Genomic DNA, 22,725 nt, shown 5'->3' with positions numbered 1-22,725 from the left:
TAATTGGCCACCTTTGAAAAAGTGAGACTATGTCTTTGGGTAGAGCCATAATCCAACCAAGTTTAGCTCACAACCATCTCCAACACTTTGCTGAAAAAGGGCAATGTAGAAGAAGATGGTCCACTGATTCCTCCTAGGATTTACACAGTACACATCTAGATGGGCCCTCATATCCCATCTTTTTTAATTTCTCCGCTGTGAGAGTTTTCTTTTTGATTACTAACCATACAAAGATGTCAGCTTTAGAAATAACATTACTACTCCAGAAGAGTTTATGGGGAATTCCTAGATCATCGAGACACCTTGATTGGCAAGAGTTATATCCTTCCTTAGCACATTATAACTAGGTTGCATTATTACGTATCATGTTCAATATATAATGATTGGTTTCTTCATAACATTCAGCATATTAACTGCTAAAGCCCTAGCTTAAAAAGTCAGCGAATTGGGTATTTTTCTTCAAGAATATAATGCGATCTGCAAGAGTAAACCAATACTTCTAAATTGATCCATTTATTAATATTGACCTCAATTGCATTATTGACACCTACAACTAATAGAAACTATTGATCCTCCCCCAACGTGTATAAAATAATTGGTGTTATTTGCACCATCAAAACCCATTAGCTAATTTGAGCGTTCACTATGTATGTGAAATATGGTGTTATTTGTACCAAAGTCTAGTTTGAGCATTCATTGATGTGCCTGAAATATAGTGTTATTTGTACTAAGTCTAGTTTGAGCATTCACTGGTGTGTGTGAATATGGTGTTATTTGTACTAAGTTCCATTAGTGAATTTGAGCATTCATGGAGATCAATGGGAACAGAGAGGAGACACGTCAATTGCACATAAACATGCAGTCCACATCAAGGTGCAGTATCACAAACTTGCGCAATCTTTTCTAAGGTCCTGTCTATTGATTCATAAAATGCATGATTTTTTTCTAGATTAAATTAGATGAAAAGCGTCAAACTCTCGACCAATGAATGCCTGCCATCCATGAGAATCTCGTTGATCTCTTGTATAATAAAGCTTGCTATCAAGTAATAAATGCATGCCATTAGTGACAAGTATAGGTTGCTGCTGCAATTTTATTCAATTTTATTGCTTTCACTTACCTTTTTTAATTTCAATCAAAATATCTATCTTTTTCATCTCAATGAAAATATCTACTCTTTTATTTCGAGGTAAATTTCAAATTTTACCTTGCCGAAGAAGGAATTAAGAAACATTCTTTTTTCAAAACAAGATGCATGCTCTTTCTTCTGTTATTAAAGAAAAAATTAAAAAGGGGTAAAAACCAAGGCTTTCGAAACAGACCAAATTTAAAAACTATGTTCTGATATCAGAATTTTCTTTCAAAATATATTCTGTGTTTCCACGTAATATAAGAGACATTGAAAGGTTTAGTAGATTGTATATTATAGACAATATCCAAATATCAATGCCCGAAAATTGGGAAAGTTTAACTAACGTCCAATTTGATATAAAATATAACATTAAAAGCAGATATTCTTTGTATCTACAGTGACATAGTTCAAAGTTTAATACTCAGAAGCACCTCAGATTAATCTTTGCTATGTAAACGAGTACAAACATGATAAAGCAAATCTATCAATAAAAAAAAAGAGTAAACAAATAGTTATCATTCGAAACAAGAGTAGGATACAAAGATGTATGCTAGTGTGTCCTGTGCAGTCAATATTCTCTAACAATAGTCCTTAAAATCAAAATACAATCTTTAAAAAGACCTAGTTATGATTCAGCAATCATTGGGCAATCAACTTGTCTTGAAAACTACACCTATTAATGCAAAATTAATTTTGAAAAAAACAGAGTAGAACCAGCAGAGAAAGGCTTCTGCTGGGACAATTATGTCTGATAGATTGACTTTATTTTTACATGACAAGCATAATACATTCACTTTATAGTGCACATGGGATTACAGTCATCTTGCAGTTAAGATTTTAAGAGTGGTTGATAAGAAGTGTACAACATCATGAACATTATAGCCAGCGTGGTTGATAAGAAGTGTACAACATCATGAACAAAGACATTTCTAGCCAATCCTAATCATTTCCATCCATCATGGAAGATGCAGCTAGTAAATTGGACTGCACCCTCCAAAAAAAAGGGCAAGGTCTTTGTACAACTGCCATCCATCCAGAACAATGATTTCCCTGTGTGGTTTGGGATACACCTGTACACTGAGTGGATCTAGCTAAAATTAACAAAAAACACAAGTCTGAAACACAATATCCAAGTTATTAATCCAGTTCTTCAAGATGTGCTCTCTTTTCTGCAGCAATCTTCCTGATAAATATACCCCAACGTAGGGCTGCTTTGAGTTTTAGCCATCCAACAACAGCTTTCCCAGATCCACGAGTTCGATCTTCATTTAAGCCATAATTTACAGCTGGGGTAAAAGCAGCAGCATACTGAAAACCATCATCTGCAACACCGACACCTCCACCACCAATACTGAACATGCGTAGCAAATGTTGCATGTCTTCATTTTCTAACATTTCCAAACTTCTTGTACGTATATCTTCTTCAGAGAAATAGTCATCCACCTGGCCTCTATTATCTCTGTTATGCGACCAGTCTTCTACTCCATTTGTACTTCCTAGCTGCATTACTGTCCCCATGGAATGATAAGGAACAACAGTTGAGACTGTTGACTGTGGAGGCCCCAGTGCAAGACCCACCAAGGAATCTGTACCTGAAGGGGCATTCTGACGTGGTAGTCCTGGTAATGCTACCTGGTTTGGTGGATTGTAAGAAAGATTTCCATAGGGAAGTTGATTGGTGGTTGTCATTTGTAAAGGTTGACCTGCATATTTTGCAACTGAATTTGTTGATACACCTGCAAAATCTCAAGCATTTTAGTAGAACAGAAATTTTGGAAAACTTGTGAACAAGAATTTGTGTAGCTACTAAGTTCCAATGTAAACAAAAAATAATATCAATTCATCCATGTCATTGGTTCTGTTGACCCACCACCTCCAGTCAACCCAGCATTAGCTGAAGCTTGAGCAGCTTGCATCCCAACTGGTTCAGAACTTACTGAAGCTTGCTGGTTATAAGCATTAGCATATTGCACGGTGGGTATGGAAGCTTCTTGGCAAGAAGAACTACCTTTCTTGTTTGACTTTAGATTAAGCAATGCCTTTCCATCATATTCTACAACAGACATCCAGTTATCATATGCCTTCTTCACCAATGCATCAACAGTCACCTGTCACAACAGATGACACCATCATAAGCACATTTTATTTGATGTCCATGCATAAAACATACTTTAATGCGCATATCAAGATACCTTCTCAGCATCAGATAGTGATTCAGCCGGATAATATTGCTGATTTGCAATAAGACCACTCAGTTCATAGACATTATTGAAGATGACCCCAACATTTTGTGTCTCATCAGTGTAGTAAACATACAGTTTGCCACTAAGGACACAAGTTTTTGCATGCTCTATTGTACTCTCCCACATTTTGTTTGACATACCACTTCCAAGGATCTGCATCAAATACAAAAAAATATCAGCGAAGGCAAGAGCAAATCATCAAATGACATTCACCACAAACTTAACAAATCAAGTGCTTACATTTCGTAACTTTTGAGGATCTCTGACCACAAGCCTCAGAAAGTCTTCAACTGTGTAAATCCCTGCTTTATTTAGTTTCTTGTGAAATGCTCCATCTTTTCCAATTTTATTTAATCTCCACACGTCATCAGTTAATGCTGGTGGATAGTGTTTCTTATACACTAGAACAAACCAAAATTTAATCAATTCATGAAAAAAAAAATCCAATTCACTTATGCCTACCAGCTTTTATCTAACTCGCTACTTCTAAAATGTTAATCATCAAAAGATGACAAGCATTTAGAGTTAATTTACTCTATATAATCTAAGGAATAGTAAAAAAAATTGTAAGGCACAGTACTCACATTCACCCCTGTGATCTTTAACAGTGAAGGCTTCTGTCTTAGCCTCACGAATACGGATGCCTTCACAGTTACCTGATGCAACTTTTAATCCAAGTCTGAATTTCCTGCTCCTTATCCAACTTGAATTATCAGTAAAGATTAATTCCCCAATAGTACCAACACCTTCCTTCAATGTAACTTGCAATTCTCCAGTCAGTAAAGGCCTCTTCCCTTCCCGCTCCTTAACTTCATGACTCTCAAAATCCTCTTGTGTCCAATTCTCTTCATTTTCATTGTTGAAGTCTCCTTCCAAGACTGTAATATCTAACTTTGCAGATGCCTCAGGCCCTGATGTAACAACCCGACCTGTGTCTGCATCCAGCAGAACAACATGAATGGCAGCACCCTGCTCTCCCTCTACCTTTGCACCTGTGAATAGAGGGAGTGATAATCTTGACCTGAAATGCAGTTGCAGGTTTCTTCCATCAGGCCCTTCTATGCGTTTTGGAGAAGCCCTGCATTTAAATAGTAGATGTGGTAAATGCCAACCCAAAGAAAAAACACTAAATTGAAAATATAGGTACCATAATTATACAGCAAAACAGAAAGCCCACAAATAATTGCAAAATCGGTAAAACAAAACACGACAAGAATTATTGTTGTACTTTAGAACTCTATTTTTCTCGGATCAACTGAAATAGACAATTAAACCTAGAACTGTTTTGGTCATTAGCCCTTAGACAAGCTTTGGTGAATGACAAAACAGTTAAATATAGGGTTCTTTAAACTCTGGTAAACTCGCTGGTTGCAACAGGCAGTTAAAGAAAATATCATGGTGTATCACATCCCATGATGTTCCAGTTTCCAATTTTCTCTTTGAATTCTTGTTTGGTTTGTCTTCACATCCTCTATAATGTTTTATATATGGTCAATGTGAACCCGGGTGAGGCTTCTTAGATGCATTTTATGAATGGCAGAGGGTTGTATAAGGGGGTTTCAACTCTGGTTTTCCAGTTCCTAATGACTGTAGTAAAGAGCAGAAAAAAGGGAGGTGTTATGACAAATTTTATTGGCTAATTGGGCTCATACCACAGTAGATCAAGCCCCCATATCAAACCTACAAGGCTTATACCAATAGTAATTTTCTACTTGGAGTACTTTTAATGAAATTGAGCTCACAATCAACTTGCTGGAATTTTCACCCGATGTGGGTTTCCATACAGTATATAAGTCTCTTCTTTTGGTGTTGTACTCTCTAATTTTCTTACATTTCAATGTTAATTCATGCTTGATTAAGATCAAGGACGCAACCCCAGCATTTTTTGGGGTGCCCCCTTTTCCAGAACATTCCAAGGACGGGGTGACTTAGGCAACATCGTGAAAATTTGGGGATGTCCCAGAAAACAAAAGGGGACAGCTGACCTTCCCCATAAAAAAATGTGTCTGCATGCAATCAGCTAAGCAGGTGATGGCCTTGACCCCCACCAATAAATAGTTTAAATTTATTCTTAAGATAAAAAGTCAATTCCTTGACCTTTGCTGTAATATTTTAAATTGGTCTGTGTTCAGAGAGAGCAGCATAGCTGTAGGTAACTAGATCCTGGTTAGTACTGAGATTGACGTGACCTGACCAACCTTGTGCTTGTCCTATTACTCACTGCCAATAACAGTACTTAATCAAGTAACACCCAACAGTAGCTGTTTTGGCTTTTTTTTAAATAAAAAAATTTAAATAGTGTTGATGGGTATAATGGATTGGATGGGATCTTTATCAGAAGAGCTAGTTGATCATGGAATTGGCCCTGCAGTTATGATTACCTAATATTAATTTTTAATTTTTATTTTCTTTTTAGTAATGGCTGTATGTAGTTGTTAATGCATTTGTTTATGTTGGTGCCTGCTGCGCTCCTTTGGGAGCAGTTTATGCAGGTATTTAGTTTATGTTTTAGCATGTATTTACTTGCTTGAAGCTGCTGGGCTGGGGCACCATAATAGAACCCTGGAATTATATCTGAATTTAAAAAGAAGCATCAAAGACTAAATATTTACTATAATATTTTAGACTTTCACAGCTTGCTGAAAATTCTTTCATTTGATAAATTCTTAAAGCAATAGATTTTGCTGCATGAACTGGTACTTGTCATCAGCTGTTTGATCAATGCTAGAAAAAGAAAACTGAGTTCACGTGCCAACAGACCCCACACCCCAACTCGCCCTAAATGAGGAGGAAATAAAATGATACTTCGTTTTTGTGTATGTCACCAAGTATATACAATCCTGCACCACGTGTGCCATAGCCAAATCAGTTAACAATAAACAAGGGAAGCACACACCTTTGCTAGTTCTGACAAAGCCTTGGGAATCCGTTTCCATGGACCTTTTGTTTGGTCATCCCACCACTGAAAAGGGTGATGACCATTTTACATAGTCTAAGTAGATTCTCCATGATAACAATTCTTATACCTTGCAATAACTCCATTTCAGCTCTAAAAATAGCTCAATTGTACTTTCAAAATGTAGATGTTCACTTTGGATTACCATCCAACATCTTTGATTAAAACATCAGATACTTGAGCCATTTCTCGAAAGCACTTTGGTCACTAAAGAACACAAAGTTGGACAAGTCTACTTACAATCATTGAGTACTGATGGACATATACGAGTAGTAAACAGGATGATTGTAGACCTTCATTGGATATAGGTGCAACTCCAAGAAGCAATGCACATGAGATGAAAGCCTGCCTTTCATTTGGAATAGCTACAACAGAACTTTTACAGGTTTACAATGCTCAACCCTTTTCATGTTTGCTTGAGATACAACCACTAGCAACCATTAACATAGCTTATCCTGTGCCAAAATCCTCAATAATGTCCTTTGTTATTACAATATTGATAATACTATAATATACTATGTTTTAACTCTTCCTATTTCTCTTACATTGATTTGTATTAATCCTGCTGCCATGTGGCACCTTTTCATTTGACAGTTACACATTTCTTCATTTATCTTGTATTACTGTGCTTTCACATGCTTATCCATTAGAAATTCTCGTTCAATCAATTAGTTATTCTGCCAACTATTTTTCTCAAACATCGTTTCATGCTTATTCGTAGTGATTGTGTTGGGACTCAATTTTGTCATGTCAAATTTTGCTTGAGTCCCTTCCCCTTCTGTGTCTTACTAGAATGTGACCCATTATTGATAACCAATCTGAGAAATTCTAAATGGACTAAGGAGAAGCAGTTGCAAAACCAGCATAGAAGTAATATTCACTGTTTCACAAGAAGCACTAGGGTTTCAATTTCTAGTTCTGGGTAAAGGTATTTTGGAATTGTAACGATTTGGGTTCATCCCAAACTTCCAATAAACACTTTAAACTATAAAGATTGAATGATCAAATGCAAAATCAACCTTAGTTGAGTGTTTCCTTGTCTGCAATATATATTTATTATTTTTGGATATATGTTGTTCAGTTGGTGAACAATAAGTATATAAAATCCTTGCAAAGCCTTTGTAAGGTATCTTTTCAACATAATAAAGGAAATGAATGGTTATGCTCAAGGATTACTACGTAGACTTGCTTAATATTTTACAACCATTTATTGTTTTTCTGAATGTATATGTTGAGCCCAACTTGCTTGTGCATCCTAAAAGGCATAGTCTTTTGTGGTATCTTGATTAAGATATCACCTAGGTTTTTGTTATTACATGTTTGACTAAATTCAGAAGCTTTGTTGCTCAAATGGATAAAGACACTATCTGTGACTATCTTTCTCTCTCATCATCCTCAACACACTCAAAATACATCAATCTTAACATCTTTTCAGTTTTTTTTGTTTGTGTTTCAGCTGCCATGTCTAAATGTATGAAACATTTTCAGGGGCATTATAAAACACATTCACAAATACTTATGTGGCAGATTACCTATTTAATAAAAGGTAATTAACTTTGTCTCTTCTAAACCAGCATATAGGCATAAAGTAACAACCAGAAATAGGGTGCACTATGCAATGGGTGTGGTTTGTGTCGAAGTGTGTGTTTTGTTTTTGTAATAATATATATTACAGCATGAAGTAATAATATATATTGGCATGAAGTAACAACCAGAAAGAGGGGTGCACTATACAATGGGTGTGGTTTGTGTCAAAGAAAGTGTTTTGTTTTTGTAATAATTGTTAACTTTAGTGATCAGATTGCAGAGAACAATGTGAATGCAAGAATACAAAAGAGACAAGACACAACACATACCCTGGGAAAACCTCCCTCTTGGAGGAAAAACCCAGCAACAAATCAGATCTAGCTCCTTTTATTAATTTTAGAATACAATGGCAATAAAGATCAGGTTACTTATCTGATATTACTGTCAACCTAGGGCAGAATTAGAGTTACAGTCGTAACCCAGCTAGGGCACAATGTAACAGCAGAAGATAGCAGACTTATCTCTTTCTTATATAAGAATATCATCAGCATACAGCTTCCAGCTCTTCGTAGTTCTTCACTGAAGATTGCAGACCTAATGGTGTTTGTAGACCTTCAAGAGGAACTCGCTATCCTCTTCAATGTATTCACTGTCCAAGATCACACGTATGGCAAATGCTGATGGCAGAAGTAATTCGCTGATTCCTTGATCAGAATTCGCATTGACCTTTTATTGCAGAGCACAGGGTCTTCACATTGATTGTCTAATATTCGGATAGCTTGATTGCATTTACGACTAGTGATATGCTTGTGCATATATACAAGAGGTGAGCCCTATCTTGGGTCAGCCCAATCCATCCTTGGGGCCAACACTATAATATTAGTTCCACACGCCACCATAAGCATGGGACCTAAACAATATAGTTTCCACGTTACAAGAGCCCACGCTACATAGAGATGTGCTAAAATAAGATATAGGACCACACGTTTGGAGAAGGGATGCGTCCTTTTAATAATACAATCATTTGGGCCCAACCCATCATAAATGATCAATACATAAGACTATACGCCACAAAATGTGTCTGCTGGAGATAGGTCCACACGTTGGACCTAGAGATGCGCCCCTTTACATGTTAGGTCCAGCCCTTAATGGTTTTACACATTACATATAAATACAATAGATAGGCCCCTGCCCTATAAGGATTCAGATGATGCCTTAAGGCAATCCGAATCCTATTTATTTTCCTATCCTAGTTACACAAAAAAACCAACACTCCCTCTTAACTAGGGAGGAAAGTAAATACATAACCAAATTTACATGGACAAACCCATGGCAAAACATTTACAAGGTTTAGGGCCCAGCCCTAAGAGTACAAACAATATACACATCGTGATCTGATCACACAATTACGTTACAATATGAATCTTTCCATGACGTTCTCCTTGCAATGCCTGCAGAGGAAGAAGCCAACACTTTATAACTTCACACTTTCCTGGGGACCTGCATATAACACCATTATCTTTCATCATGCACATCCACAGAGGATGAAAGAGACCTTTCCATATGCACACTTGCAGGATAATCACTCAGACATATATACAACATAAATCATGCACAATCGCAGAGGATACGTAAGCTTCTTCACTGAGAAGAACAACCTGTCACCTTGCACACCGCAAAGGGTGAACTCACCTTGCACACCGCAGAGGGTGAGAAATAACCGCCACCTTGCACTCCGCAGAGGGTGGAAAGAAATGCCACCTTGCCCTCCGCAGAGGGTGAGCGAGCACTACCACCTTGCACTCCGCAGAGGGTGGATGATAGACCCAGTGGATGATACACCCAGTGTATCAAGGTTAGTATCATGATAAATAAACATTTTGCCATAGACAAGGAATATACATTAGATATATATTATCAATTCCTCTATTAAACCATAATGATTAGAACCCAAGAATGAAATGATATATTAAAAGATATCAAGACTCCCTCTAAAACCCTATCTAAATAAGGAATTCACAGACCTGATGATTCATTCTTACTTACAAAGTGGACCCATAGCATCTTAAAAGAGAGAGATGAAAGGTAGACTTTCATAATTAGTGCAATGACAGGATCTGATTGAGGTAGGGCTTCTCAGGTCATGCAGGAATCAAAGAGACATAACCTGAAAACATTATCTTCAAGAGTAGACATTAGGTTACCTTAGAGACATGATATAGTAAAACAAAACACCAACCCTTACAAACTGTCAACACACAGATTCAGACATATAGATAGAAGACATTTACCTATACTCGGATCCTAATAGTTAATACACATCCATATATATACACTATCACTATTCAGCCATGAATACATCGAGTATATAAGTGATAGCAGGTATATGATAGCAGAAATATATAAGGATGACAGCAAGTATCAAAATAAGGTAGCTTCAATTCACCTACAACTTCACTTACCTATCTCCCTTGAAATAAATTGAGATTCATCACCTTTGAAAATTCTAAGATGCTAAGAGGATGAGGAATCCATTGATGCAGACGAAGGACCTTGACTGTGCATGTAATCATCTGAAAACCCTAGCCGTCACACAGAAGTCCAGGCTGTAAATCTGATCATTGCACATGCAAACCTAGGCTCTGATACCATGTTAACTTTAGTGATCAGATTGCAGAGAACAATGTGAATGCAAGAATACAAAAGAGACAAGACACAACACATACCCTGGGAAAACCTCCCTCTTGGAGGAAAAACCCAGCAACAAATCAGATCTAGATCCTTTTATTAATTGTAGAATGCAATGGCAATAAAGATCAGATTACTTATCTGATATAACTGTCAACCTAGGGCAGAATTAGAGTTACAATCGTAACCCAGCTAGGGCACAATGTAACAGCAGAAGATAGCAGACTTATCTCTTTCTTATATAAGAATATCATCAGCATACAGCTTCCAGCTCTTCATAGTTCTTCACTGAAGATTGCAGACCTAATGGTGTTTGTAGACCTTCAAGAGGAACTCGCTATCCTCTTCAATGTATTCACTGTCCAAGATTGCATGTATGGCAAATGCTGATGGCAGAAGTAATTCGCTGATTCCTTGATCAGAATTCGCATTGACCTTTTATTGCTAGGCACAAGGTCTTCACATTGATTGTCTAATATTCGGATTGCTTGATTGCATTTACGACTAGTGATATGCTTGTGCATATATACAAGAGGTGAGCCCTATCTTGGGTCGGCCCAATCCATCCTTGGGGCCAACACTATAATATTAGTTCCACACGCCACCATAAGCATGGGACCTAAACAATATAGTTTCCACGTTACAAGAGCCCACACTACGTAGAAATGTGCTAAAATAAGATATAGGACCACACGTTTGAAGAAGGGATGCGTCCTTTTAATAATACAATCATTTGGGCCCAGCCCATCATAAATGATCAATACATAAGACTATACGCCACAAAATGTGTGTGTTGGAGATAGGTCCACGCGTTGGACCTAGAGATGCGCCCCTTTACATGTTAGGTCCAGCCCTTAATGGTTTTACACATTACATATAAATACAATAGAGAGGGCCCTGCCCTATAAGGATTCGGATGATGCCTTAAGGCAATCCGAATCCTATTTATCTTCCTATCCTAGTTACACAAAAAAACCAACAATAATATATTCCAGCACCTTAGAAAAACCCCCTTGGTCTTGCCGAGCCAAAGGCGAAGGAGGTCTTGCCCACCTCAACAATTGGTCCTAACTTGCCCGACCTAAATATAGGTTTGTGGCAATCCTTCTAAGTTTGACATCCCTTGCACTTGGTAGATTATCAGATCTTAGGGATTTGGGGCCTACAACTCAAATCACCAGCACGAAGCATGCAAGATGCATGAGCTAGTGCTTCTATTGCTCTATTTCTTTATCAGTGGCAATTGATGGTTGACCACTCTGTTTTACAATTAGCTTTTTTCAGTTTCAAATACCGTCTCAATTTCACTGAAGTTGACTAAAGTGTACAGGTTTCAGCATTTTTCTAGCAATGTAAAAGTTGTCCTCGGGTCACTCATAAAGATGCAAAACTTCCTCATCAACTGGTTTATATTCATTTTCAAATCTGCTTCACCACTTGGATAAGATTTCTCTTCTCCAATCACTGTCTCTCAGAGTATTCAAAGCATCCATCAAACACTGACTAATACTTTTTTTACTGATAGAGTTGTGTGCTCCCAATCATGTATTGTTTTGACTTGATCAGTACAGGCTCATTCCATTTCAACTTTTAGTAAACAACACATTAATGAGAAATGTGGATACCAATTGTTGTACAGAATTTGGAATCCTGTCTTCTTTGCTTCTATTGTTTTCTGTTTTGGTCTTCCTCTAGCTTCTTGTGATGGCACCATTTCTTGCACCCATCCCATTTCAATATTTTGTTTATTTATGTTATTTATACCATCTTTTATTCTCTGTTGTTCAGCAGTATTTTCAATTACTCCTATTTTGCAGATCTAGAAACTGCCAAAGGGTACTTATCTTATTCCTCTCTATTTCAACTATTTCTGCTTATATCAATTTAGGTAAGTCCCTGTCATCATGATCTTTTGGACCACATTTAGCATTCCAGATTCATGCTGTACTTTTTGGGCATTCGTTGGAATAGCTACCCATTTTGTTGTATATTCATCACTTCACAACAAATTTGTGCATTTTGACATGTAATTGTAACATTGTTGGTCCTCTACCACCGCTGCTGCTATTTATTGCAGTACTAGTACTTTGCTTTTACTGAATTTTATGCCCTTCCCTAGATGTATATGTTGTCATTTTATGACACCCTTGGTCCATCAGTAAGAACCGATCAGAGATACGATCCATGGACCAGCATTGCCCCAGTTGATCGAGGAGACAAGCAAAAGAATTATGAAGTGTGAGGTATTGCCTTGCTCGGAGGAAGTTCCTCCCTTGGCCTTTTCTTCCTTCCCTAGAACTCCAGAACCCCGAGGTTCCGAAGTTCCTTCTCTTTGCCTTCTCTTGTTCTTTTTCTCCGGAACTCCGGTTCCTTCCCGAGGTTTAAAGTTCCCTCTTCCCTTTTTCCCTTCCTCGGAACTCCGGTTCCTTCCCTTTTTCCCTTCCTCGGAACTCCGGTTCCTTCCCTTTGCCACCTTTCCTTTCTTTTCCCGAAACTCCGAAACCCCCGAGGTTTCGAAGTTCCTCCCTTTCTTTCCCCTCCTCTTGTGTTCCCCGGAACTCCAAAACCCCAAGGTTCCGAAGTTCCTTTCTCTTCTTCCTCCCTTCCTCGGAACTCCAAAACACCGAGGTTCTAAAGTTCCCTCCTAGCCTTTCTTCCTTTCTTTCTCCGGAACCGCGAGCTTCCGAAGTTCCCTCCTAGCCTTTCTTCCTTTCTTTCTCTAGAACCCCGAGGTTCTCTTCCTTTGCTTCCCTTCTTCTTTCCCGGAACCCCGAGGTTCTGAAGTTCCTTCCTTAGCCCCTTTTTCAGTTCCCCGGAACTCCAGAACCCCGAGGCTCCTAAGTTTCCTACTGCTCTCCTTTCTCCTTCCCGAAACCCCGAGGTTCTTTCCTTGTCTTCCCCACTTCGGGAACCCGAGTTTTCGAAGTCCTCGGACTTCTTTCCAGTTGGCAACACTTCCGGATGGCGTGATCGACACTCAAAGCTTTAAATGCTCTGACGACTTTTGAGACTTGTGCACCTTTTTTTGTAGAGCCACCAGGGTGCATTTAATGTTTTTGGCAGGATTTCCATCAAGAGAGGTACAGGGCCATGCTTGTTGTGGTGACGTATGTCATGTCTGCATGCTCTGACTTTGGAAGGTCAATCAATCCACCCTTCTCAGTTGCCTTTTCAAGGTATGGCTAGGTTGCTTGCATGTACAAAAGTCAAGTGCATGCACTTCCCTGCACTCCCAGACTGACATTTCCCTACACACACAAGGGTCATGATCACTCTTGTAACCAATTTTCTATATAAAGGTTGTTAAGCCTCATTGTAAAGGGTTCTCTCCCTGTTGGCTTGAGCTATTCTATGCTCTTTCACTTCTCTTGTATTTACCTTCCATTTTTGCAATTGTAAGTTTGGCCATTGGCCTTATAATGAATTGAAATCACCATTCTTGCATTCCTTCAACTTATGTATGCTGTGTATGTTTCCTTACCTTCATCATAAGTGTATGTTTTGTGACTCTTCTCTCATATATGTTGTGTTTACTTGCTTTCTGAGTGTGACTTGTGGGAAATCTTCTCCCCTTTGACATTCAGCAAATTCTAACCTCCATACATGCGTTGGGGTCACTCATACAACTGAAGTTTGTGCATCTCCTGGGTATTTCAGTTGATTCTTTGTGTCATTTCGGGTAGGGAGAGAAACAATCTCTTCTTGGTGCATCACCTCCATTTGTTTTAAGCATTTCCCTCTTCCCTTTTCTTTTGCAAGTTGTTAGGATAGGTTTGGGAGTAAGTTTTGAAGTGTTGAGTTGGACCTGGATTGAGAAGGAAGCCGGCCTTCTCCAGAGATTCAACCCCCTTGCGCAAGGTTCCACACTTCAGGGTTGTTTCCATTTTCCACGAGGTTGTTGAGTTGATAGCTCAGCAAGGGTGCAAGCTTTTGCGATAACAGTATCATTTTTCTATTTAGACTTTTCAGCTATGTTACCAGTTCATCAGGTTTTTCCACCGGATCTGAGTCTGGTTCAGACCAGATTCAGATTCCAGACCAGTTTGCTTTTTAAGCCAACATCAAATCTGATGCCATTCGATGGACTCTGCAGTGAAACCAGTAGTTTCACCCTTTGTTTTCTTTAAAGTATTTTGTGAGGGTTGTCTGTACCTGGTGTTCTATTCCACAACAATTTAGTCTGCTATTGCAGCAAAGAAGTAATCTGTTAATATAATATGGCAAACTGGTAACATAAAATTTCAGAGGCTTCTGTTGGACAGCACACGAGGCTTATTTATTTCGAAATATTTAGAAATAATAAATATGCAGTACCATTGTTGTTAGTTCTATGCTGATATATTAAAGTGTTTTCAACAACATATTTAGCAATCCTGTACAGATATATTAAAGTGTTTTCGATAACACATTAATTTCTAAAAGAATTGGCAACAATGCTACCACATACACAGTTATTATACATTATTTATTTTTAATATATTAATTTAATATCATATGTTTATAATGTATTTAATTGGCAATAATATATATATATATATATATATATATATATATTGTGCGAACAATCCCAATCCCAAAAAAAGTTCCCCTGGACCTAAACATAATCCAAACCAGAACTGCCAACTTAGCTTTTCAGCTTAAACAAGCAATCAATTATGTTTCTCACATTGCAGATCTCATAGAATTTATAAGGACGTTCTTCCTCTTCCCTTCTGCTGTGCATTTTAAATACCAAATAGCAGATTTTGTTATTTCATCTTTTTCTTATCTTTCTTAATATATGTCTATTATTTCCACTAATGAAATATTCAAACATGTCACCATCCACACTTTGTTTATATAAATACTAGTTCTGTTTCCTTGGGTGACTATCTTGATATTTGGAGGTTGATACAATTTGCTTCTTTTCTCCAGATGTTTCCAATAATCCATTTACAAAGTATCAAAGTATTGCCGTTTCAATTCATCTACTCTTAAATTACCTAGCATCTGCCCCAAGTTCAACATTCATTTATTATGGTCTTTATAGACTAGTCCTTTGTTTCATACTTAGTTTGTTCAGTATTTTGGCATCACTGTGCCAATTCTTAAACTAGTTTGTAAATGAAAAATAAATTGAATGAATAATTCAATAATCAGATAATCTATTCAACAATATACAAACGTATATAAAGAGATTACAAGGACGACGTTCTAAATTAAGAACAAGTTGTTTAAAGTGAACTACTAAAAAGCTAAACGCTAAATAAAGCTTAAAAGCTAATTAACTAAAAAGAAAAAGCTAAATGCTAAATAAAGCTTTTAAGCTTATTAACAAAAAAGCTAAATGACCATTAAACAAGGAACTAAATATAGGTGACTAAAATATAATTAAATATTCTAATACCCTCCCTTAATGGTCATTCTATCTACTAACTAACCTACAGAAGACACTGCAGATCTTTTGATCACAAATTAAAAGAACACTTTGTTGCGGTGGAGACCCTCCCTGGATTTGAAAAGTGTTAATGACCAAGAATACCAGAATCCATCCAACCTGACGTTGGGTAACCAAACTGAAACCTGAAACCATGATTTTGAGGAAAAATCGGCAAACCCTCCAAAACTGAAGATACAAATCATCATTTTTGTGGAAAAAAATTGTAAAAACCCTTGAAACGATTTTTGTGGAAAAAAATCGAACAAATCCCTGAAACTTCGCATCGCAAAACCCAAAACACCACGTGGTAAGACACCAAACATCACGCGGTAAACATCAAACATCATGCGGGAAAACACCAAACAACATCACGTGGTAAAATACCAAACATCACATGGTAAAACCCTGATTTTTGAGAAAAAAAATCAAGCAAAACCCTCCCATGATTTTTTATGGTGAAAAATCAGAAAACCCAACCAATGACAAAATCAAAAAGCATACAAGGCTGACTCCTTCTCTTCAGAATGCTCTGCAACATGAGCATGTACCTGCTCCTAAGACCCTCCCTGGTTGGACTTTTGATCAGCCAACCTCTTTCTGCAGAACTTTTGGATATGCCCAGATCTACCACAATAGTGACATGTGAATCTCTGTGTGAACCCCTCCTTAGAGTTGTGCTGCCCTTTCTGTTGTGTGTACTCACCTTTGCCCTTTTCCTTGGCAGTAAAAGCTTGTTCCGCACTGACACTATTACTACCAAACTGCTACTTCCATCTATCTTGTTGTAGAAAGCTTGGTGCAGCATTCGAGGCACGGAAAATGAGGCACCCAGAAAAATCTGAGACCAACCCAAAAAAGTTCTCGAAAAACCCACCAAGAATCTGAAAACAAAATGCAAATCCGACGGCTCAAAAATTGAGGCACAGAAAACGATGTACCCAAAAAAATCTAATGATGACCTAATTGTGGTTTCAAAAAACCCACCAAGAATCTACAACCAGAATAAAATTTCGACTTGAACCGAAGGGTCAAAACCCTAGTGTTGTGACCTTTTTCACACATCGCCCCATTGCAAATGGGGACCCTCTCTTTTCCTGCTTTCTAGGGTTTTTGTTAGTATCTTGTGGCCTTCTGCTTCAGTTTTGTCAAGCCTTGGTCAGTTTTGAACGGTTTGAGTCCTAAGAATTGAAAATTAGTTTTTGCAAACCATGTGATTCTAGAGTTAGGACACTGCCAAAGTGCCTGAAGGCCAAAGGACGAAAATCGCAATTGATTTGGACGAATTTGGACAACTTTCTATTATTAGAAAGTTTGCTTTTTTGCTTTTACCTATTTTTTAGGAAGTTTCATTTTTTGCATTTTTAGCCCGATCCCTGATATGGCTATTTTTAGAAAGTTTTTCCTATTTTTTAGGGATGTCTACTTTTTGCTTTTTCAGAATGGGAATCTAGGGTTTGCACTGGTAACACTCACCTGCTTCGATCGAGATCCAAAATTTCCAAGTTTTGACTTAAAAAGCCAGTTCCCTACATTTTAGGGGTCATAATGCTTCAGATGATTTGCTTGAGTATGGATTTCAAATTTCAAGTTAATCTAGTTAAATTTGGTTAAAATGTGAAATTTTGAAATTTTCCAAAAAATTTCTGAGTCTGGCTGATGGATAAGGTTTGAGTGTCATGACAAGTGTTCAGAAACTCCACCCAAGCAAAGAGATGCTCAAAGTCCGCCATGATGATGTAAAATTAAAGTAAGCCTAAGATGCTAGCAATGGAGAGGTTCGCCTTGAAGAGGGAGTATCAAAGTCCACCATGGTGAAGGGGGTCAAAAGTCCGCCCTAGGGGAACACTCTAAACTCCGCCATGCCTTGAGGGACCTCCAAAGTCCACCTTGGGAGTGGTTTCAAAACTCTGCCCTATGCCTTGGGTGGGGTCACTTCAAAAAGTCCACCTTGATTGGGGTAGCTTCAAGAGTCCGCCTTGAAGAAGGAAGGATGAAGGCCTTCCAAAGTCCACCATAGAAGATGAGGGAGATGCCTTCAAAAGTCCGCCCCCTTGGTGATAGACCAAAGTCCGCCCTCCATGAGGCCTTCTAAAGTCCGCCATAGATGATGAAGGGAGTCTAAAGTCCGCCCTAGGGGAATACTATAAACTCCGCCATGCCTTGGGGTCACTTCAAAAGTCCGCCATACATGTTGAAGGAGATGCCTTCAAGACTCCGCCATGCTTGGTAGAGGTCTTCCCAAACTCCGCCCCATGAAGTTGAAGACCATTAAAGTCCGCCATGTGTTAGAGAAGACAAGAAGAGGGAGCTCAAAACTCTGCCCTCCTTGGTGTCCTTCCTAAACTCCGCCCAAGATGTAATGTTGGAGGTATTCAAAAAGTCCGCCCTATGCCTTGAGGAGGTAGACCAAAAGTCCGCCCAAGTGTGATGTCAAAGGAGATGGTGGAGTCATAAAAGTCCGCCCAAGCAAGAGATTAAAGACAAGTAAACATGTTAGAGAGTCTCCAAAAGTCTGCCCAAACATTAAGATGAACACTAAAAACTCCGCCCTACTCTTGGAAGTCAAACAAAGTCAATAAAATGTGAGTGATGTCATCAAATCTTCCAAAGAAAATCGAAATCCTAATCAAATTAGAAAGTTGGAAAAAGAGATTTTCAAAGATCATCAAGTTGGAAAGTTAGAATGGGAAACTCAAGATTTAAATTGGAAAGAAGATATTTGCAAATCAAAAGGATTTTCAGACTGAGTTCCAAATTAGAAACTTTATAGAAGATACTATTTTATGAGCCTAGTTCGAATTAATCAACTAAAAACAATTTAGAAACTTGCACAAACAAAAGATTTTCGAACTAGAGAAGATGACAACACTTTCCCAAAGGTTCGAGTTAGATTTAGAAACATGAGTTGGAGGAGTTTGCATGTTTCTAATTGGGAATTCAACTTCATTTACAAATACTTCATTTGTAACTTCATTTTTACACTAAGAAGTTCGAAGTTCTTGAGGAGAGCATAGCAAAGTGTTTGCAGATTGGAGTCCATCTGAAGAATTTTGATATTGCTTGCAGTTTGGCAAGCTTCTTGACAAAGGATTCGCAGATTTTTGAGTGAAGCCAGCTGGTGGTATAAAGAAGAATTGTTAATTCTTTCTGAGTTTTTGAGAAATTTCCAGCCTTACTTCAATCTATTCGAAGGTGAAATTGAATTTATGATGCAGATTTGTGTATTTTCTGAGTATTTTCAGAGTTATGGAAAATGATTTTTAATGGATTTATTTGAATTTCTAGTGAAGGAAAATCATTTTTTAATTAGTATAAGAGAGTTTTTGAGTTATAGCACGTAGTGTGGTATTGTGATCACAACCATCCTTGAGATTGAAGAATTTATATACAAGAATCCATTTTTTTTGGCTAAGTATGAGGAAAAAAGAATGAAATCTTCAAACACTTAGCCATTCGCAACCCCTATTTTCTTCGATCTACGAATTAATTTCTAACTTAAGTTTCATTATCTGGTTGCAGATCCTAGGCACTAAGAAATTTCAAGTGGATAAAGACGCTCCTCCGGAGTCAAGGATGACTTAGAAGTGGAAGAATGTTAGTGACACCAACCTCGGGCACATCAATTTGAGGGAATTTAAGAAACGGATGTTTGGTTTGGACAACCTTGTGCCTACCACAACCGCACGAAAGATGATGAAGAGTGGCATCATGCATGTTGTTGGTTTTCTCCCCACCATGCAATGCACCGAATTAGTAGTTGAATGTGCTAAGCAATTACAACCCCACCAGTAAGGACATCGTTGCACCTGACGGAAGAGTGCTAGCGAACATCAGCGATGAGGCCATCAGAGAAGCCTTCAGGATCCCAGAGTATCATAACATTGTGTACGTGACCAAGGACGAAGTTGATAGCATGTATCAAGACCACTTGGAGGAGTATGACGCCATCGTTAATCATTCCTAGCTTGATAAGCCAAGGAAAGGCACCTCCAAACTTCAAAGGAAGAGTTTGGTGAGAGCATACTTCAAGGAAGACATTGGAGACATGATCGTTCTGCTGAACAGGATAATAGGAAATCCTCAAGGTGATCCATTCGAGCCCTGGATGTATTATTTCATTAATGAAATAATGAATGGAGTGAAAATGATAGACTGGGCTCGGCTGATAAGTGACAACTTGGACAGCCAGCTGAGGAACCTAGAAGCAAATAGGACCTTCTTCATGAGCTCGTACCTGTTTTACAAGAACCTACAGATACAGAGGTCTCACTTGCAGAGGGGAAGCGGGAAACAAAGAAAACCAGTTTCCAGTCTATGATTGTTATCCCCAAGTCCACATGGAAGAAAAATTCCATTTTAAAAGAGTGAATGATACCTTCCTCATGTACATCACACAGACGTTGCAAGGTGAACTGCACCAGAGACTCACTCAAGAGTCTATGGACTTCATCAGTAGATTTGGATATTGGTATATCTAATACCCGAAGTTCACCTACCTCAAAATTCAGGGGTTTACTGGGTCTCCCTATAAGCTTCCAGCTTACCCTACCAACCGAGTTGTGTTACTCGAGGTTGTGAGGCAACTAGAGGGGTACATGGCAATTCAAAGAGATAAACAAAAGAAGGCAAGAACTTCCTCTCTCACCATTGGTAATGGGTTGGAAACATGCCCATCGTCACAAGTTGTTGCGACTGCTGAGAAGGAGTTGGCTTGGTATCCCTTTTATCAGTACAAGGCGAGGAAGAATTTTGATCCGTTCCACAAAATAAAAAGGGTTGAAGGGATGAAGTTTGAGCACAGAGCTGATCTAGAAGATTATTGGGCTAATGCAGCCAATAGTTTCGAAATCAGGAAGAGATTTTGGTCGATGATTCCCTTGAGCCTGGTAAGAGCGACGGAGGTGTTTAGAGTTGCTGACCAAGTAGAGGACAGCCTTGAGCTTCAGCAGCCAGGCTTCGAAAAGATGAAGAATGAACCACTAGCCTTGATAGATTGGGCGGAGGGAGAGAAATCAGATCTAGCAGACCTCATGAGGTCGGTGGTTGAGTATTCTAGGTGGTGGACATCTGAAAGGACAAAGCAATTAAAGTCTAAAGGTGTGGCCTTGACCTATGAATTGATGGGAGTAGATGACCCTTTGTCCTCCAACCCTTGTATCTCTGCAGGTAATGCCCGAAATCCAGAGAGTGTTGGGTCTCTGAAGAGGAAGGAATTAGTTGGAAGCTCCGTAAAGGTCACAGGAAAGAAGATTGTAGGGGAAAGGCGGGAATCCAGCGAAGGTCATTCCATCCTAAGTGCCACCTCTGTCATACCTGATCAAAATGCAGTCGAGGAGCAGGAGATGGACATATGTATGATTAATAATGAAGTGAGAGTGCCTTCTCCTTCGATCGAGGAAATAATGAAAGCAGTCGTCCAAAGTCCCGACAGAGAGCAAATTGAAACGCCTGCATCTCCAGTAATCTTCTTGGATGGTATAGCTACGAACCTAGGAGGGACAGATGATGGGTTTGATCAGAATACCGTAGAGCAATCAACTATCCCTGATTGGCTAAGGGAGAGGATAAAGGCTAAGGTCCCCAAGGAAGCCTGTTCTGAAGAGATCACAGCAACATTTCTAGAGAAGGTGAATGAGCCAGTCATAGCCAAACCGCCCAAGCCAGCCAGAAAGTTCTCATTGATTCAGAGAGATAGTGCAAAATTCAGAACAGTTCAAATAGTCGTGCCGAAGGAAGGGAAAACTCGGAACAGTGTTGCCCCAGAGGACTACAAGATCACCACTATAGAGTTGGGTAAGCCCACCCAAGACCAAGAGGTCCAGTACTTTGATGACTCTTGTAACGCCCTGGAGGCAAGTTTAGCTCAGGAGAGAGAAGAGAAAGAAGGTTGAAGAATAAAACCAGCATCTTACTAGGCCACTTAACCATGAGATCCCGATTACCCCTCCACAGCCTCTTCAGCAGGAGTCGATGAAGGATTATGAGGATTTGAAGGGCACGTTCACACAAGCCAAGGAGTAGATTTCAGATGCTTCAGCACATGCTGATATACTAGTAGAAAATTTAGTGTCAGCACATGAGTCGGCCTCTTCGCTGGTCAGCCGTATCCAGGACCTAGCTACCAATTGGGAGGACATGGAGGAAATCCAAGATGAAATACTTCCGCATCTGAAGGTTATCTAAGGCTTCTCGAAAAGAAGTCTAGTGGATGCAGGTGTCATACAGGTCAAAGATAGGTATGACTTCAACACCTGGTATTATGCCTTGGTCACCCGGATTGAAGTTTTGAAGAAATCCGAGACTAAGTGCTTTAAGACAGAGGAGAGTGTCAGGGAGATCTTGAGCAAGGTGTTTCATGTAGCATCTAAGATTTGGAAGAAAGAGAGTATAAGGGAGAAGCATCTGCAGGCAAAGAACCTAAGAACCAGGATTCAGTCAAGCTTCTTCAAAGACTCAGGGATGATTGACAAGGGCGATCTTTCGAAGATTGCAAACTTTCTCTTCATCGATGAAAACTTTCTTGCCCAAGCGGTTGAGTGGGAAAGCATCCTTGCCACATGTACCGATGATGTGGACATCATCGACTTCCAAATTAGTAGCTTGTCAAGTGTCTCTATGGAGGAGGTCAGGCTTATTGTGTCCAAGTACATCAAATCTGCTAAAGAGGAAAGTGGACGCTCACCTCAGTGAAATTAGCAGTTGTGCCACATGTCACTTTCTTATTCATTTAAGCTGATAGTGTTTTGGGAAACCCTAATTA

General features: G+C 38.9%; 1 protein-coding gene across 2 annotated transcripts in view; it reads right to left on the bottom strand.

Annotated features, from left to right (window-relative positions):
* Nucleotides 1-1,787: 1,787 nt before the first annotated feature.
* The window catches only part of LOC131063756 (calmodulin-binding protein 60 B), a 40,261-nt gene continuing 19,323 nt past the window's right edge, over nt 1,788-22,725 (bottom strand). The window contains exons 4-8 of one of the 2 annotated variants that reach the window (XM_057997664.2): nt 3,960-4,453; nt 3,616-3,776; nt 3,325-3,528; nt 3,141-3,240; nt 1,788-2,868 (exon numbers count right to left, since the gene is read on the bottom strand). In XM_057997664.2, coding sequence (XP_057853647.1) covers nt 2,270-2,868; nt 3,141-3,240; nt 3,325-3,528; nt 3,616-3,776; nt 3,960-4,453 — 1,558 coding nt within the window. In that variant the 3' untranslated portion in view covers nt 1,788-2,269. Of the gene's footprint in view, nt 2,869-3,002; nt 3,241-3,324; nt 3,529-3,615; nt 3,777-3,959; nt 4,454-22,725 lie in introns of both variants that reach the window. The other variant, XM_057997663.2, reaches the window with a different exon arrangement.

The sequence above is a fragment of the Cryptomeria japonica genome, chromosome 5 (genome assembly GCF_030272615.1).
Source record: "Cryptomeria japonica chromosome 5, Sugi_1.0, whole genome shotgun sequence".
Taxonomy (NCBI): Eukaryota; Viridiplantae; Streptophyta; class Pinopsida; order Cupressales; family Cupressaceae; genus Cryptomeria; species Cryptomeria japonica.
The sequence above is the reverse complement of the archived record's forward strand: the minus strand, read 5'-3'. Positions and strand labels throughout refer to the sequence as shown.